Raw genomic sequence first — 19,732 nt, 5'->3', positions numbered from 1 at the left:
AGAACTTATGCTCTCGTACCCATCAATGCATTAGGCAGCGTTTAACTCTGTTTTCGTGCTAGCTGATGTGTGTCTCTTTGGTGTCACTATAGGTTGAACCCCACACTGGTAGGTGTGGCTGCATTGCTTCATTATAATAGAGATTTTTGTCGTTCATGTAATTAACCAAAAAAGAGATGAATTTCAAAAGTTAGAATTTTGAATAGAACTACCTGTATCATTCTTGCCACAAGAACATTGTTCTAGGAAAGATATCCACCCGGCTTGCTTTGAAAACCTAGCTGAACATGCTCCTTCCTGTTTGGGCAGTGACAGCATGGTCACTAGATAGGATAAGCAGTCTAAGTAAGGATACCTTTATCCAAGAAAAGTTCAAAGTAAGCGGGAGCACTGGTGAGATAGCGGAGAATCTGCAGAACTTGAATCAAATGAACTCCTAGACATTTCAATAAATACTGAAGTATAGGTTTTGATGGATGAGAGCACCAAAACCTGTTTAGAATTATAATCAGTGGAGAAAGCAAATGACTCCAGTCTTAAGAACCAATGAACTGTCCAGGAAAGCATTGGGTGATTTTTAAAAAATTTTATTGTGTTATATTTGTATCACATAATAAATTTGTATTATATTATTTTTGTAAATTTAATATATTTTGATCATATTCTTCTTCTCTTTCAAGACCTTTCAGATTTTCTCTCCTTCGCTACCCATCCAACTTTAAGTTCTTTCTAAAAACACAAAACCTCAATACAACAACAAAACCAAGAGAAAAAAAAATAACACTCCAAAAGAGAAAACAACATACAAAGAAACAAAACATTGCAACCAAATAAAAGCACACACAGAAATCTTTGGAGTTTTTTATAGATGGATTTTAAAATTTACAAGACCCATGCCATTGCATTTTTGTAAGTCAGTCATGACCCCCTCTGTCTGTTAATTCAAGAAATATTTATCTTGAAACAAAAACTTTTCAGGCATTGTAGAAAATAGGTTAAAAAAAACATGAACAACAACAATAAAAGACAAAAATCTGTGTTCAGGTATAACATGTTCTGAAAAGACAGACAACACAATGAAGCCCATGAACATGGGAAGTCATCATATGGTGTCTGGGTGTGAGAGTGGAAAGGGCGTTACATACATGGGAAACAGCATGTGAAAGCTTGAACAGAGGACCATAGAGGGCCGTGGTGGGGACAGAGAGTGAACCAGGCAAAAAGTGTGAAAAGGGTAGCGCTAAGGTATCCTCTGGGGGAACAGGTGCAGGGGAACACCGAAGAGAAAACACGAAGCTCATGCTTGCTGACACTTGGAAGCCTATGAAAGGAGAAGGAAGGTTAGAAAGAAGGAAGTTTCCAATGCCAGGTGAGGGAGGACTTTATCAGTAATTTATCGCCACTCAATTCCTGTGCTTGTTTAGACTGGAAGTTATCTGACTCTTAGTTCTAAAAGGTCACTAGCTGGATGTTGTTGTTATTGGAGCATTGGCATTGGAAGCAGTTGGAACAAGTAGGAGGGCAAAGGATACAGAGTGGGGTTATAATCTTGGTCATATAAGGGACCTGTCCAATACTCTGTGAAGTATTAAGTGTGGGAGCATGGAGAAGTAGAGGAGGAAAACAATTACCAAGTTCTTAAAACAAAGGCACTAGGAAACATATGAGCATCATTGTCTGAGAGTGATCCCTACAGAAGGAGCCTGTGTGAGGGAGAAAGAAGACATTAAACTTAGCGTGTCCGTGAGACACTCCAGCCAGGGTGTTGAGTGGAGAGAGAAATGTGTGCCTGGAGTAGAGTGGAACGGTCTGAGCTGGACCCCCCTTCTTTACAAACACTAGGTGTGAGGAGGACTCCCAGGCTTTGAACCAGGAGTTTTAGGTCTATGCACAAAGGCTCAATAGTTTCCCACATGTGTCAGAGGAGTTGGGGAGGAGCTCCTTCCCTTCGGTCCATTTCCCTTCACATTTAGATGCTTGTCCCCATGCAATTCTTTGTATTTTCACTGACTGAAGAGTTAAGAACCTGGACACAGAGGGTGAGGGGTGCAAATTTCAACCATGATCTCAAATAAACTTTATTTTTGTAGCTACTATTGGATTTTTCAGAAGTGTTTGTCACATATTTGCAAATGTATTAAAAATAGTGTTTTGAAAGTGTTCCCAACAGCTAAATATTTGCCAAACAATACATTTTCCCCCGTAGAAGCTCTAGAGTTAAGTATGGCGTCTCCAACACCAGGGTTACAGTCTTTGGTCTCTTAACCAGGTCTGGTGCTGAGCAAAGCTGGCTCATGTCACTTTCTACGGAGCAAAGTGAAGTGGGGATTAGAAATTGAACAGCATAACATCCTACAGATAAATCAGTCCTTGTTTGTAATGTGTAAGAATGGAGGAGCAGAACCCCTTCCTTGCAAAGACTTTATCTGAGGCTGATGGAAACTTTTAATTTCACAGAAGCAATGCTTTTCCAGGAAAATATCCCTCCTTGTGTGGAGTACCATTGCATGTTTGAGGTTCAGTTTACATTTTAGAGGTCTTTGAGTACGGTCACATACCACCTCACCTGTTATGCATCCTGTTACATTTTTAAGATTTAGACTGAAACACGGGTTACACAGTGCCATCATTAACACCAGAAACCATGAATTTAGTCATGCTCTTTCTACACAAAGTCTTGACACTACCTTGCATTTGCTCGCTCTTCCAATATCATGTCTCGTATTAAAACATGCGTGCAAGTCGGAAAAGCAGTGTATCAGCTCTTTAAATAACTGCTTTGACTACTATACCAGTGTCTTAATTTTACCATGAGGACTTATAAAATACAGCATACACACACATACATCCCCTCCTTCCCCTACCCCCACACAAAGTGGATGAGCTTACCCATATTTTATTTTGGCTAGGGCAATAGAAGTTTCACTATAAATATCTATACTGTTTAGATATTCCAAATTATTTCCAACTCAGACACACTGTGAAGAATGTAAAATGTGTTTGCAGAATGAATTGATATAGTTTTTCTATTTATTTTCTATAGGGACTGAAGGGTAATGGTGGAAAAGAAAAGATCGTTTGTTTTCAGCATTCACTTTTTTACTAGTACTATCTTATTTGGCTTTATTTTCCTTTAATTACCTGTCTGTAACAAATACAGCATTCGATTAATTCATTGTAATTAAAGCAAAAATATACCCTTTGTATGGAAGCAGAGAGGAAGAGTCACACCCAGAAAACAGTTGAATCCATACACTCACATAACATTAAATACCGAATCAATAGTGCCTTTATTTTTCAACAACTTGGTATAAAGTAAGCAATCTACGCTTTTTCTCACCACTTTGAAGTATCTGAAATGGTTGTGTGTATCAATACCGCAATGCAGCTTCTGATATTACTCATCCTGAATTAAGGCAGATAGTTGGAAAATGGAAGATGGGATAATCAGTTCAAGCTTTCTAAACCCCCTTTCTGTGAAAGTAGAAAATGATTTCATTGTTTATCCAGAAGAACTGAGAATAATGATGAAATGTCAGCGAAGCCAGCCAAGGCTAAATCCTACATGTAATGTAATATCGCGCTGCCCACCAGCATAGCTCTGTTATGCCCCAGGAATGCGTTCAAGGAAACTGACATGTACCAAAGGCTGATCTCATCATTTTTTTTTTTAAAAAAAAAAGCTATAGCAAGGTTTTCTATTTGAATGTCTGCAATTTGATGTGGCAACTTCACTTTGCCTAGCTTGGGAGGTTCTATATTTTGTACAAGTAACACCCCATCATGCTGACTACAGGACAGCAAATTTAGACATTGTAAAGACATTGAGTGTCTAGAAGGCTGAAAGTGACCAGCTCCAGCCTAAGAACACTCACGAAGTGCTGTTTTTATACATTGCCAGGATTAACAGTAGGAAATAGTGCCAATCCATAGCAGTAAAAGTGTGAACCTGGAGCTGGTCTAGAATAGGACACTGATCAGAATTCCTTACACGAGAGTGACTGGTACTTCCTCTGCCTTGTGTATGTGACACTATACGTATATAAAGTCGAATGGCACAATTTATATACCAACATTTCTATAAATGTATTTGGTAACATAAAGTATTAACCACTTCAGATAATTTTTCAATGAAATTAAGTCATGAGTGACTTTGAGATTAATGTTGTTTTGTATGTTTAATAACCACGGTGTGCCTTTTTATTTCTGTTTGTTTTGATCAATATTTCATCATCAGGATAAAATATTAGGACTTAACACTTATTCCAATGAAATAGTATTCTCATTATTTAGCTGTGTGTTTCCAGAATTTAAAGTCAGTGTCCACGTTACTTTTAGTGGTTGCTGCATGTATTCAACTACTCTCTTCTGGGTCACTCCTCTCCATTATGAAGTTAATATTAAGAGAACTGAACCTTCATGAACCTGAGACTCAAGAAGTGAAATCATTAATGAGTAAATACTGTAAAGTTTTATGTAACTAACTTTCAGTTTACAAAGGTTATACATTTTTTGAAATGCTTTTTTCATTACAATATTCCAATTAAGAATCTATTTGACTAGGAGATGAGTATGCCTTTTAAAAATCTTTTAGTAAGTATTGTGGAGGAATGAGAAACTGTTATATCCCATAAACTCAAACTCAATGATGCTATTAAACAAATATCAACATTATCAACACATTAATATTGTTGTCAATAGGGTCAGGCAGCATATCTGTATCTCACTTTCTAAAAGTTTTCTTATATGACTAAATAGCAGTAAATATACTATTATGCATATATTATATACATATACATAAATGAAAGAAAATGTAGTAACTATAGAAAAAAGTACATATAAACATCTTAGAATTCACTGTATGCATATACTCATTATTGAAAACTGAAAATCTTTTAAGTACAGGTTTATTTCCTTTGTATTCAGCAATCCTATTTATGTTTCACAAAAGCTTAAAACATCCGCAGAGTACTTTCTTTTAAACAAAACTTTTAAAAGAAGAAAAAAAGTTGTTGTGTTTACCATTCAGCAGTTTTTGTTTTAGTGCATTTTGGGTCACCATCTATGAAATAAAATTTGGTACAGTTACTTAGACAATCCAGTATCCACGTGGGAGTGATGTATACTAACAACTTTGTGATTGTCCCATCCCAGATGATAGATAGAGGAGGCCCCACTACATCTAGAAAGAGAATGGGTTCCACCTGTCACTCACGCACCGTGCATGGTCAGCGAGCTGTGTGAGATAATGAGACTTCCTCGCTGTGTTCTAAATTAAAGCTTGGGCAATCAAGAGGCCGCAAAGATTAAAACTGGGTGCATTTAATGCAGTATAATTGTCGGTAATGCTCATCCCTTCAACATTTTCCTGCACTTACAGGAGGAGCCGAAGACAAGACGTGAGACACGGGAATCCGCTGACGCAATGCAGAGGGTTCAATCTGAAAGGTATTCGAAGGGGGCAGGTGGTAACCATGGTGAAGGGTAGCGTCATTCTGCCTCCCGTTGAGTAAGGGCCTCCGCTCAAGTCATTCACTTGAGAACACGGCATCAGGAGTGTGTAAAGTGTTTGTGAGTGGTAATCAGGCACAAGTGCAGTCTGTGTCACACCAATAGTCACTCTGGAGAACACACAAAATCAAGTGCTCTGGAGTTCCTGGCAGCCAGGGTCTCTCCCACAACTGGCAAACACAGATTCTCTTAGATACTTACTTCTTTCCGAAGCAAAGGTTTTACTTTTAAAATCGGCTAACAAGTAACACAATAAAGACTATTTTACTGAAGAAAATATACATAAGAAACTATTTATGATTTTAATTAATTTGAACCATAGACCTCCGTACTGTTTAGAACATTCACACTGTGGGACCATCTGCCAGGTGTCTTAGGATGCTTACTGTCTTCCCAAACATAATCAGTGCATTTATTAAATATTTACTAAGCATCCCCTTCCCCTAGTGCCTGCCAGTAGCCATACTACTTTCTTTAGAGTTTGTCGAATCTAGACATTCGATGTGGTGGGATCACACAGGATCTGTGATGATATCTATGCCTAGTTCTTTACATGTTTTCAGAGTCTCTTTACTCCTTAACCTGGATATGATTTTTTTCCTATTTATAAAATTCATTATATATATCATTATAATTCATACATATATATCTATATATCACATTTTGTGTATTTATTCATCCTTTTGTGGAGACATGTACTGCTCCCAGTATTACAGATGCAGAGAGTAATCTTTCACAGATCCAGGTTGAGACTCAGCTGCAGGTCTGCTCCTTTTACAGTTAACCCAAGCCCTTTCTCTTTGTTCTGACAAAGAGATGCCGTGTTGTTAAACTTTATGGAACCCTTCCCTTCTCTCCACTTCAGACAGCTTTCTCCTGACTCACCTGGTGCTGCAGGTTTATTATTTTAAAGATAAAACAGACTGAAATGAAGAGCAACCCCAGCATTCAGGTCTACGAAGCAGCAGGCCCTGAGTTCTATATACCTAGGCTGGAGACTAACCTTACACTTAGCAGCCACCTGAGCCTGGGCCTTCATTTAGTACAGCAGGACATTCCTGTTCCTTATTATGGTAACTCCAAGTTAGGTCATCTAATTTAGAGAATTCACCCACTTTGCCATTTGCTATTCGTGGAGCATTTTCATAAACATTGTGTCAGCTCCTGTTTAACATGCCCCTCGTCACAGAGCTGAGACCAGTCACATGAGCTAACATCGAATATCTGTGCGGATTTTAGGTCTCAGCCTCGGCTCAGGTTCTTTCTTGTGATGACCTCATCCATTTTTCAAAACCTGTAACGACATTGATTTCTCTCACTGATCTCTGAATAAAGCTTTCTGTTCCTGTGTTTAACCTCTGTCTGATTTCACCAGTGTTTCATTTACCATAAATTTTTTATTAAAAGTTTAAACATATTGTAATCTGTGCTTTAGAGACGAATAGAGGAACACAGAGATGGTTTAAGTAACTTGTCTCATGTTACACTGCCGATAATTTACACCATGTTCCTTTTTCTCCAAAGCCTGGCTTTTCAATCATTGTACCATAATGGATATCCCATGCTGTCAGTGTGAGCTTCTTCCATTCCACACTGAGTATGATTTCATGGATGCCATAAACCGAGCTCCCATTTTGTCTGGTTCTTCACACTTCACTTATGGAGTGTTCCTTCATATATTACACATACTATATATGTACAGATAACATACATACTATGGTATGTTTCTTCTTGACTCATGGTCTCACTTTGTGCAATTGAGAAAATCTAATTAAAAAAAGCTGTTTTAATTATTAGATAATTAAAGCTGTTACAATCCTCAGTGCAGACTAATAAATGTGCACCAACACTACCTTAGATGACTTTTAGTGTCTCTTTTACTTTGCATTTAAATAAAATGTCTAGACCCGTAAATTTTACTTACTACTATATGGTGACAGCCATCCTGAACACAATTTTACAGGGGGAAATGTTCACATGGAGGAGTAACCTCTAACGTCTGTTCTCTCATCCCTCTGATTTCTGCTTTTCAGCATACAGAAACGCCGCCGAAATCGTTCAGTACGGAGTCCGAAATAACAGCACTTTCCTTGAGTGTGCCCCAAAGTCTCCGCAGGCATCTGTCAAGTGGCTGCTGCAGAAAGATAAAGACAGGAGGAAGGAGGTGAGTGGCCTGCCCCCACCTCCCCAGCCATCCATCAGAACTCTGGGAGTAGCGCTAATTCAGCATTCCTTAGGGAGGCACAGAGACACTGTGAAGTAAAGACAAAGAAACATCCTTTTACGTCAGGCACATTGCCACTGCCATCTTCCTTCCAGTCCTTTGTCCTTAGATTTGAAGGATTAGTTAGAAATCCCTGCTCCCAGCCACCTCGGTAGTCTCAGAGTTTGTAACATGAACTCAGGAGCTAGGACGGAGTAATGATGTAAGGAGGGACTTGTGTAAGATGTGTGCGATTCCAGAAGCTAAGACGGCATACAACAGCACCTTTGTGTGACTCCCGAGATAAAAGGAGCTTGAAAATGTTCCGTTTTCCTCAGCAAGAAATTATGCTGAACTATGACCCTTTGTAGCAAAGAACATTTTTCTGTGGTGTGATCATGTTTCTATCGTATTAGCATTCATGACCCTTATAAGTCACTCAGGTAATTTATGCAATCATTGTTTATGAAAAACCACTGGTTTATTTATTATTAAGGAAAAGGACCCCTGGACTAGCAAATATGTACACATATATTCTTACTCTAAATCTTTATTGATTAAAAGAACTATTTGAAAAGAATGGCAGATTGGCATTGTCAAGATTGTAAATCTGTACATATTGTAAATACTGAATTCCATGATGTTGATGTCACACTGTCCTGACTCTTGAGTTGAAAAAAAAAATTACACACACATAAATACAGCTCCTAATTCTAAAATGTCATGTTGCTACTCTACCATCAATCTCAATGGAGCCGACCAGAAATTGGCTGCACTCCTGCATGTGTGTGGGTTCTATTGGAGGTGATTTTGTTTCTGTAGTGTTAATCAAGCTACACAAATACACACAACACAGACACATATTGACTGACTCAAGATTACACATTTTTAACCTAAATACAATCTTAGGTTTGGATTTTCTTCACAATGAAATGCGCTTTTGGACAGAACTTTGATAATGTGAAAATATTCACATGCATTATCTTTATTGATTTTGGTCCTATTTTTGTTTTTATTCGAAGAGAGATCATCCAGATTGCAAATGTCAGGAGACTTCCCACTCTTGGATTTGCAATCTCTTCCTTGATAATACAATAATAGCTATGATTGTAAAGCAATTACTAGTAATGCAAATGAATCTCATGTGTGAAGCCAATACACAGCAAGTGGTCATTTCCTATAATAATCCCTACAGTGGATTATAATATTACCACAGTTTTTATTACCTTGTTGAAATAAATTCTCTTGAAAGTCTTATAAGGTAACGACCTCACAACTTAGTTTTAAACATCTCATAGTGTGATAATTATTGTATTTTTAAATCTCATAAAAAGGATATAACCAAAAGTGAGCACATTCGTCTGATGCATTTTTTCCTGTTCATTTATTCTTCTCTCATATGATACATTCTGACTGCACTTTCCCCTCCCTTCACTCCTCCGAGTCACCCCCTCCCTCCTATCTCTCCCAGATCCACAGGGCTCCTGCATGTCTCTTCAGAAAAGACCAGACTTTCCAGGGCTGTCAACTGCACATAGCACAAAAAGATGCAGTAAGAATAGGCACAAATCCTTATATCAACACTGGAGAAGAGAACCCAGTAGGAAGAAAAGGGTTCCAAAAGCAGGGAACAGTATCAGATATACCCCTGCTTACACTGTTAGGAGCTTCACAAAATCCCTAAGAGAGACAAGGACAACGTATATGCAGAGGATCCATGTAGGATCTGTGATTGCCTCGGCCTACTTTCTTACAGCATCCTAGACCACCAGCCCAAGAATGGTTCCACCCACAGTGGGAGGGCTCACCCCTGCCAGTCATAAATTAAGAGAAGGACCTATAGCAGGATCTTATGGAGGCAATTTCTCAATTGAGACATGAGGCATCTTCTGAGACATCTTCTCAAAGTCTCCTTTCAGATAACTTTAGCGTGTGTCAAGTTGATAGAAAGCTGGCCAGCACAGGAACCCCCTTCAGATTTTCTTATGTGGATGATACTTTCAATATCTCTTTTAGTTAGTTCAGGAGACAGTACTGCACATTGTAGACAGAAGGGTGGGTGTAAGCAGTGGAACTAACCATAAATGTGCACTCTGAGACTGAAGAGCCTCAATGCTTTTGCCTAGTTGTGAAAGTCAACTATTTTTTATATCTATGAAGTGTATTGTTTTAGAAATTGTCGTCTTCTCATTGGGACATTCATGGTGTTTCTCTCTTAGGTTAAACTCAATGAGCGCATTATAGCCACTTCCCAAGGCCTGCTGATTCGCTCTGTTCAGGATTCAGACCAAGGGCTGTATCACTGCATCGCCACAGAGAACGGTTTCAAGCAGACCATAGCCAAGATTAACTTCAAAGTCTTAGATTCGGAAATGGTGGCCGTTGTGACAGACAAGTGGTCCCCATGGACTTGGGCAGGCTCCGTGAGGGCTCTCCCCTTCCATCCGAAGGACATCCTGGGGGCATTCAGCCACTCGGAAATGCAGCTCATCAACCAGTACTGCAAAGACACCCGGCAGCAACATCAGCAGCTGGGAGAGGAACCGCAGAAGATGAGGGGGGACTACGGCAAGCTGAAGGCGCTCATCAACAGCAGGAAGAGCAGGAACAGAAGGAATCAGCTTCCAGAGTCATAGACATTCATCGGTGGAGCTGTGCTTTCCATAACAAATGCTCTGTCTTCGTTGGTCAACTACTGAGCAAAGTCTCGAGCTTTCCCCATGAGAAATTACCGACAAAAGCGGGAGACTCGCTCTCGAGTGCGTTCTCTGTGAACTTAAACGAGCATGCATCTTCTTGTATGATACAGACTAGCACTAGACATGTCATGGTCCTCATGGTGCACAGAAATATTTAACTTATCCCAGATTTTATTTATATCTTTATGTGTCTTTTCTTCAACTTCAATGCAGCAACAGAAGCAGAACTGTTACACCCTCGGTTAAGCGAGGGCCATAAATTACCCTGGGCTGTTACTTCCCCGCCCTAGGGGTTCGGCTTTGTTAGTTGTCGGTGGTTTTTATACACAAAAGCGAATTCCAGTTCACAATTTTCACATAGTAAATGTCCTATAAATGCACGTGACAGAATAATCATCCAAAAAAGTCATGTAGGTTAGACAAATGGCGGAGAAGAGAGCATCCAGATGTTATTTAAAAACAAGAGTGACTCATAAAAAGAACATGATGAGTTCATATGCTTCCAGTGGGTTCTGTTCTTGCTTGTCCCTTTGTTTAAGCTTGTAATATGTGCCAGCTGCTGAGATCTTCCATCAGTCTTTGTTCCCTTGGGTCAGGAAGATAAAATGAATAACCTGTGCCATCCAGGCCTTTGATGGGAAACGTATCAGTGAGGCATCAGCATTTCTACTGTTATGTTACCATCTTCCAAACAAAAGCACTTTGGGTTTTCTTTGGAAGTTATTTAAGTTATTATAGACTTGTATATGCTCTTACGTTATTTAACTGATTTACTGCTTGATTTTAATTTCCTCGTCCACTTGGCAAATTAAGCAAAACAAGGAGAAAACATTGTGGAAACATCCGACATCTCCACGCAGAGTGAAGCTATCAGAATGCTTGGATTGTTTTATGAGAAAACGACACTAAAAATATTTTCTCCACTTTAAAAACGAAATGGATAAATTATGGGAAATTTCCTCATACTTCTTTTAATGATAGAACTTATATTTTTCAAAGAAAAATCAATTTTGATACAGGTTTAAATACATGCTTAAATTTCCAGAAAGAAAGAGAAATGATACCAAACACGATTGAAACACACTTCTTATAAACAGTTCATAAAGAAGGTAATAAAAGGGGATCAGCTCTTTTTTGAGTATTGTGAACAAAACATGGGGAAGGAAATCATGTGTAGGGAGGGGTGTAAGTCGGTGGTAGGTTGTAGGTTACACGTTTAGCGTGCACAAGAACCAGGGTTCTAACACAAGGAAATGAAGAAAGGTAGGGAAGAGGAAAATCAGAGCGGTCAGAGGGAAAGACAGACACAAAAGAAGGAAGATCAGAGGGGAAGAAAAAGGAAGGGAAAGATGGAGGGATTGCACTCATTATCAGAAGATAAAGATGCGTTTAGTTAAGAGATGGTAAACTTTGGTGTTCTAAGAGGCACCTCAATGGTGTGAAAAACAGCAGTTTAGAGAGCATAAATGTCATCCAATTCTGTTTTCAAACTGTTGTTCCAAATGCATACTGTGCTACAATAATCTATGGTGTTCCCATCCTTAAATGGTTTGCGTGCCTAAAACGTTCACATTTTATTTTTTCTTATACATGCAAAAATAGCGGTGTGTTTACATGCAATGCTAACACCGTCCTCTGTGTTTGCAATTAATCTAGTGTATGAACAAAGTGAAAGAAAATGACTTCCAAGGCACAGTGCCCTGGCGCTGTACAGCTTCACATGGTTAGATGGTGATGTTTAAGTCTATGCTTTTATTTGTTCTATTTAATACCTCCTGTTTTTTTAAAACCATAATTACATTTTAAATACCCGTGTCTTTTCTTTTAAAGATATAGAAATTACTATTCAACCTAACCCTGCCAAATGTAAAATAAATGTATTTCTCAAAAACATAATTAATACAAGTTGTATATGGGTGACTAGTAGGTTTTTTGTGTACTTGGGCAGTTTGTTGATTTAGCATGTTTTCCATTTGTATTGTATATAAAATTACCTAGAAATGCACTTTTCCCCCCAAAGTGTAGGCTTGTGAATAGACTTAGCATGATGAAGCTGTCATTCAGTGAATGTTCACCATGTGTAGAGAAAGCAAACTAGATGTACTTACCACATGAAAATTGAATTAGATGTCGAAGAAATCATTTGTCTGGCAAAATAAAACATTGAATTCCCTGGAGGATGTCTTTCACTTTTCTTTGTAGCATAGAATGTGTTAATGTGATAGAAACTACTGAATTGCTATTATCATTTAAAGATTTAGTTATCCAGTTTTGTGAAAACAAACCATTAAATACTTCAGAATTTACGAATTCCAGAATATATGTGTGTGTTTGTGTGTGTGTGTGTGTGTGTGTGTGTGTGTGTATCCTATATGGTAGCCTTCATTTAAGTCCAAACTTGAATCCATCCACTAACATCCACCGTCTACAAATATATTAGCATATGCAAATCAATACATTTAACCTCAGCATTTTTGCATTTATTCATGTCTCTGTAAGTTATTCATAATATATCCCGTCCACATGGTATATTTTAAGCAGTTATAGTTTAGAAATATAAAGGTTTAAATCCACTCTACCTACATTTAAGTTCAAGCTCATGATTTTGTTTGGGAAAAGACTTTATATTTTTCTCTACCTCAATATTCCCCATAAGGTCCCTCAATAGTCTGCATAGGACAGAACGCGTCATATACGCACGTGTCCGAAAAGCTATGACAATGCCCAGTTTTTCTAGACTAGGGAGGAGTCTTTCCTTTGTATTGTCTGTCGTGTTCGGTGTCAGTCATCGAGGTAGAAGTCTGCGGTCCAAGGATAAGCTGGTACCGAGCCAAACAGAGAGGCCTTTATAAACACGAGAGGGAGAATCCACAGATGGGCTCCTGTGACCCCTGTGAGTGACAGGACCCCTGCAGCTTTGTCCTGTCTGCTCCTGGGGAATCCCTCTGCATCAGCGTGAGTGCGAAGAAACAGAGACTTGCTGCAACAGCTCATCCAGCAAGATAATTTTGCTTTTTACCTTGATAGCCTTATTACTTCTTGGGACCTTCCTCACATTTAAAGTATAGGTTGTTTTTGTTTTTGTTTTTGTTTTTTTATTCTTTTTTTTATTTTATTAAATTATAAAAGTTTCCATTTCCGCCCCTCCTCCCAACACCGTCCCACTCCCCCCACTCCCTCTCCTCCTCCCTCTCCATCCCTAAGAGCAGTAAGGGTTTCATTCCTTCTCCTCCTCCCTCTCCATCCCTAAGAGCAGTCAGGGTTTCCTGCCCTGTGGGAAGTTCAAGTTCCTGCCCCCTCCCTCCAGGTCCAGGGAAGGTGAGAATCCAAACAGACTGGATCGCCAAAATCCAGTATATGCAGAGGAAGCAAGTCCCAGTGTCATTGTCAATGGCTTTTCAGAAAGACTCCTGGCCAGCCACATTCAGAGAATCCAGCCACATTCAGAGAATCTGGTTGGATCATGAATTCATTCAGTCCCAGTCCAACTGGCCTTGGTGAACTCTCATTATATCAGTCCCCTTGTATCAGAGACTTGATTATATATGGGATCCCAGGTCCAAGGAGAGATCCCCAGATTGTTCTCTGGACAGAGGAGAGGGTGCCTGAACCGGCCTTGGCCCACAACCATACTGATGAATATTTTGCATATCACCATAGAACCCTCATCAGGCGATGGATGGAGATGGAGGCGGAGACCCACGTTGGAACACTGGACCTAGCTCCCTAGGTCCAAAGGAGAAGCAGAAGGAAAGAGAACGTGAGCAAAGAAGGCAAGAGCAGAGGAAACCTTCATCCGACGTTGGATGGCGGTACAGACGGAGACCCACATTGGAACGCCGAACTGAGCACTCCACGGTCCAAATGAGGAGCAGAAGGATGAAGAAAATAAAAAAAAGTAATCAGGACTGAGAGGTTGTTTTTTTAAAAACAAATTTAATGTGCTTTTAAAAACTTTAGTATCCTTCTGATCTTTTTTTCTTCTCATCTATGTGAAAAATTCAGAGAAACGGACAACAGTTTTGACACATTCAGATAGCTAACGTCAGAAGAGGCAGTCAGCTTTGTTGTCCCATGTATTTAAGGCTGTTAAAAAATTGAAGTTTAGACAAAGATATAACCAGACCAAGTAAACCACAGCGTTTATTTAACTGGATATTCAGAGTTAGGCTGAATTCTATGCATGACAATAAAGTGTAGAAGATCACTGTAAAAGTATTTTATTATTTTTTATAAGAGTTTATTCACCATTCTTTCAACTGAGAAGAATTCTGCCCGAGAATCTAAATCCCTTTGTAACAACGAAACCAACCCCAACTGAATGCCAGCTGCTGAATTTCACCACCAATACGTTGTTCACGTAGGTGACCTCTGATGTACTTTACTATTTTCGTGGTTCCAAACGATATTATCTTCAGTATGTGGACAGCGAGAGACAGACAAGCAAGCTTCATGATGTAACAAATGTCGTCTTCCTTCTAGTGACTCTAATGTATTTATCAATTCACCTCATAAAATTCGACTTTCCAAATAGTTAAAATTGTGTTTTTCTCAGGGCTATTACGTTGCCATGCCTGAGTGTTCCTTTCATAAAGCGCTATTAAAGAATGACATTATAATAAACACATTAAAAACTGTTTATTCTATGTAAGGTTACCTCTCCACCCAAAGAACAAAAACAGGGTAAGTTTTTATTCTTCAAGTGTTTTTCTTTCTTTTGAGTTATCCATGAAAAAATGCCTTCTGAAGAGTTTATGAGATCAAAATGAGTTACTTTTGCAAGGCGCCACAGTCATTAGATGAATTGTTATGAAAATAAGTCACTACCATTGCCTCTTGGGATGCTTTCAATGTGCATGGGACCCCACAACTCATGACGTGAAAAGACTTCCGCATTCTCTGGTCTTGTCATAACTTCACCCGTACAATTTGAAATGAGACAAACAAGTTATATCTTCTAATTTTCTTTGCATTTATTTTGTAGATAAATTATAATCTCCTTTATTAATCAGTCTCATCTGAGATGCTGGGCCACAGAATGCCCACTGATGAGGTAATTTGTACTGAGGCAATAAGAGCTGGCAGTTATAGGTATGGTGAGATGCCAACAGTTTGTTTCATGGACAGGGAAAATTGACCACAGAAAATGCAATGTCAGAGAGACCCACAAACCTCAGACAATCCTAGTGATTTCTTTATAGCCTTATATGTATTTATGGATCTATGTATAATATACTAATATTCACAGTCAAGCCAGATTTAATTTATTAACTATTGTAGAATACATTTCCATTTCTGCTTCAAATTTTTATTCCATCCTCTACACTTAGAAATGTTTCACATCCCTCTCAATCAATTAGTGAGTTTTTGAAATCTAATTTTGTTATTATTGTATTTGGATGGTATTTCTCCTGAATGTATATATGTGTAACGTGTGAATCCCTGGCAACCGAGCAGTGTGGTAGAGCGTATTGGATCCCACGGAACTGGAATTACATACAGATGGTTATTAGCCAACCTGTGGGTTCTGGGAATCAAACTCCAGCAACTAAGGATTTTGACTTTCACACAGTTCTGTCCGCCCTTGTATAGCCTCATGAAGGTTTTGTCCTTGTGATCATCCGGGTCTCCTGCAGAATCAGTCTGACTTCACCCAGGGAATGAATCTAAACACCATGATGTAGATCTTACTACAGCCGCATAAGAATTTCCAGTCTTCTTACTAATGTCCCTTTAGGGAGTATTTTCTATGACATTTTCCTTGTAGAGTTCATGCTGTGCATAAGTGCCTATTTCCTTCTCAAGATGTTCTGAAATAGCAATGACTAGTCTGTTCTATAAATGTCAGATTTCTATTTGATGTGTTTAGGTGGGTCTGACATGTTTAGAGGTTTGCCTTTAGTTAAATGACTTTAAAAAAATGTAGAAAACAAAATGTGTGGTTATAAACCTTAAACACCTTCCATCTTTAACAATATTCATTAGAAAACAAACTCATTTACGAGGTTTTGTATATGGAAGACTTTGTAATTTGATTAGCAAGACACTTGAGGAACTAAAAATGCATAGATTATGACTTCCTACTCTTGACTATGAAGATTTATAGTTATCATAACATAAATCACATGGCCCTGTGGTCAAGGTTAATTGACTTTATTCAGATAAAATGGGTAATAATTACCCGAATCACAATTAATAAAAGCTCAGGGTCAGAAATTGGGGTTCAACCTGAAGATTCGAAAAGCAAAACTGGCTCTTACCTCAACCTTAGCCTGAAGCAGAGATCCTGCCTCCTGGAATCTCAGAAAAAGACTGTGTGCCTGTGAACTGTTTCTCCCATTTTATAATCTTGTTTTGGGCTGGGATTAAATGTGTGCACCACCATCATTAAAGGCATGCACTACCCAATTTCTATGGCAACTAGTGTGGCTACTGAGGTTAAATGTAGTCATTATTGCTACTGAGATTAAAGGTGTGTAACCATAATCTGGTCTATAAGGCTGACAAGTGGGACTGTTTTATTCTCAAATATTCAGGCAGTATTTATTTATTAAAAAACACTTGAAATGCCACTACATTTCCCCCCTCTTGTCTAAAAATTAAATAAAAAAGAAGACTACAGCTAATATAAGAACTATAAATGATAAGTGCAATGACTATATATAGTATATACAGGCAATAAATACATCAACAATGTATAGTCCATTTGCATTCGAAAAATCCAGAGAAAATATTTCATATCTATCCTATCTTGCTGAGTATAAAGTTTTATACCTAATTTACTTTCCATCATAACTTATTTTTTGTGTGTGGTAACTATAACTATAGGTTTCTAATTTTCAACTCCCTCAGAAACCCAACAAGAAAATAATATTAACTGAGTAAGCAGGAAGTGCAAGAAAGCAACTTCTAAAAAAAATGTGAATAATGACAGAAACAGATGGCGGCCTGAACAGTCATCTAAAGATTTTCTGCAACATTGGAGCAACCATCTTTGGCCTACAGGCCTAGCATATTCAACAGACTTTTCTGTGAAGCAGGATATTTTGTATTCTGCTTGTCTAGTTAGGACAGCATAATGTTAGTAGTTGAGGCAGGGCTATTTTCTTTCCCAGTGGCTTACTTTTGCCACAAAGAAAGTAAACTTCATGTGGGGTTTCTTCAATACCCATTATTTTCTCTGAAGTAGATTGGCGTCTCATTGTCATTAAAAAAATAATAACCTAGGTTATTAACACATCTTACATGCCATATTTTGTAGATCTCTAAAGTGTTTGAATATGACCTATTTAAATTATATCTCTGTTTGACCTTGAAAACATACCTAATATGACTACAAGTTGATTATAATAGGTGATTAACTCCTAACCTATTTTTCTTTCTTATCCTAAGCAGTTAATAATAATACTTTTCAAGGACTGGAAATTTGCATTACATTGTTAAATGAGTTGTATAGGTACAATCCTTTGAACAAGATTCAAAATATATGTATAATATGTTTTAACAAAATTAATCTCAAATTTGTATCAATGTACAAAATTTGCATACACTATGCAAAAGTAAAACCAATGTAAAACATTTAAAACTAATAGTTGTTTTTAAAAAGTAGATTCAATAGTCTACCGTTTTATCTTATCCTACTTATATCCTCTCTTTTTCATTTCAGAGTAGATTCAATAATCTACCTTTCTATCTTATATTTATATTCCATTTTTTTCTTTTCCTTTTTTTTAGTTTTCCTCTCTCTCTCTCTCTCTCTCTCTCTCTCTCTCTGTTTTTTTTTGAGATAGCATTTCTCAGTAGCTATGGAGCTCATCCTGCAACTCACTCTGTAGACCATGCTGACTTGAACTCACAGAGATCCACCTGCTTTTGCCTCCTGAGTGCTGAGATTGACCACTACCTCCTGGCCTTTTTGTTTTATTTTATTTTTCCAAAACAAGAACCTTGAATTTAATTTCCTTTGTTTAGCTTTTATTCCCTGACCATTATCCATAACAACTTGCAACTAATACATTAAACAAAGATAAACATCCATAATCCATTTGGGAGAAGGGATGTGGGTGTTGTTTTCTAGGCTACTTCCTGCTGATTGGGGGCGCTGATAATCTTCTGGGGAACCTGTAGTAATAAGGAACAGCGGACTGCTTTCGGGCCGGGATCCCGGCTCCCCGGCTAGCTTACCCCCGAAATAATTACATGGAAAATGTATTCATTTAAACACTGCCTGGCCCATTATCTGTAGCCTCTTATTGGCTAACTCTTACATATTGATTAACCCATATCTAATAATCTGTATGCCACCACAAGGTCGTGGCTTACCGGGAGGATTCTAACCCACGTCCATCTTGGGCAGGAAAAGCATGGCATCTAACTCATTGCCTTCTTCCCAGCATTCTGTTCTGTCTACTCTACCCACCTATGTACTGACCTATCAGGCCAAGCAGTTTCTTTATTAATTAATCAATGAAAGCAACAGAAATACAGAAGACCCACCTACATCAGGACCCAAAGAAAATTTAGGATTATGGTTCCAGTCCTGACTGGGGTATTCTGTGATTCTGGATTATTTCAGCCAGCAGTCTTGAAGCTGTCCTGGATGTAGAACTCATAGGAAACTGCAGCAAATGTACTCTGAAACTTTGGATCATCTGGGTAATCTGTTCCCACTGGGGATTTCTCAAGGGGTTTTCCTCCACTAAACCTTACTTTTCTTAGCCAAGAATGAATTCATGGACTCTCAGTTTTTGTGGAAACAAAATCAATGAGACCTTCTCCAAAGTAACATATCCTTTTATTTAAATAAAGTCAAGGCATTTTCAAAATATATAAATTGGATTAACCCTACCAGCATTTATAATCAAATGTCTTTTAGCAGCTGTTGCTCCCTTCCTCAGCAGTCAAACAATTCAACAACAATACAACAGCATATAGTATCCAAATTCTCTGTGTACTTTTTACCTTTACATGGAAGCTAAGACAGGGCATATGGGAGCTGGGAACGCTAGTTTTTCTCAGGAACCCAGGTGCCTAGGTTTGGATCCTAGAGCTGTAATTCCAATCCCAACTCTGACCTGGGCACCAAACAAAGCAAAATTAATAAAAGCTCAGGGTCAGAAATTCTAATTCAACCTGAAGATTCAAAAAGCAAAACAGCCAGTCACTGGCTTTTACCTTGACCTCAGTCTGAGATGGAGATCCTGTCTCCTGGAAGCATTCACCTGATGTGGAAAGAATATTATATCAATTTTGGCCTTTTTTTTCCCCCAAGTCTGCTATTGAAAATACTATTTGTTAGTTTTCTCACCAAATGTTTATG

The 19,732-nt window shown here is 38.4% G+C and overlaps 1 protein-coding gene across 3 annotated transcripts in view; it reads left to right on the top strand.

Annotated features, from left to right (window-relative positions):
• Positions 1–12,590, top strand: part of Sema3c (semaphorin 3C) — a 150,574-nt gene extending 137,984 nt beyond the window's left edge. For all 3 annotated transcript variants that reach the window (XM_087902474.1, XM_087902475.1, XM_087902476.1), the window contains 3 exons: positions 5,381–5,448; positions 7,545–7,675; positions 9,934–12,590. In XM_087902474.1, the coding sequence (XP_087758600.1) occupies positions 5,381–5,448; positions 7,545–7,675; positions 9,934–10,350 (616 nt within the window). In that variant the 3' untranslated portion in view covers positions 10,351–12,590. The remainder of the gene's footprint in view (positions 1–5,380; positions 5,449–7,544; positions 7,676–9,933) is intronic.
• The last annotated feature ends 7,142 nt before the right edge of the window (positions 12,591–19,732 follow it).

Source organism: Myodes glareolus, chromosome 27 (assembly GCF_982192425.1).
Source record: "Myodes glareolus chromosome 27, mMyoGla1.1, whole genome shotgun sequence".
NCBI lineage: Eukaryota > Metazoa > Chordata > Mammalia > Rodentia > Cricetidae > Myodes > Myodes glareolus.
Note: the sequence above shows the minus strand (reverse complement) of the source record. Positions and strands in the feature narration are given on the sequence as shown.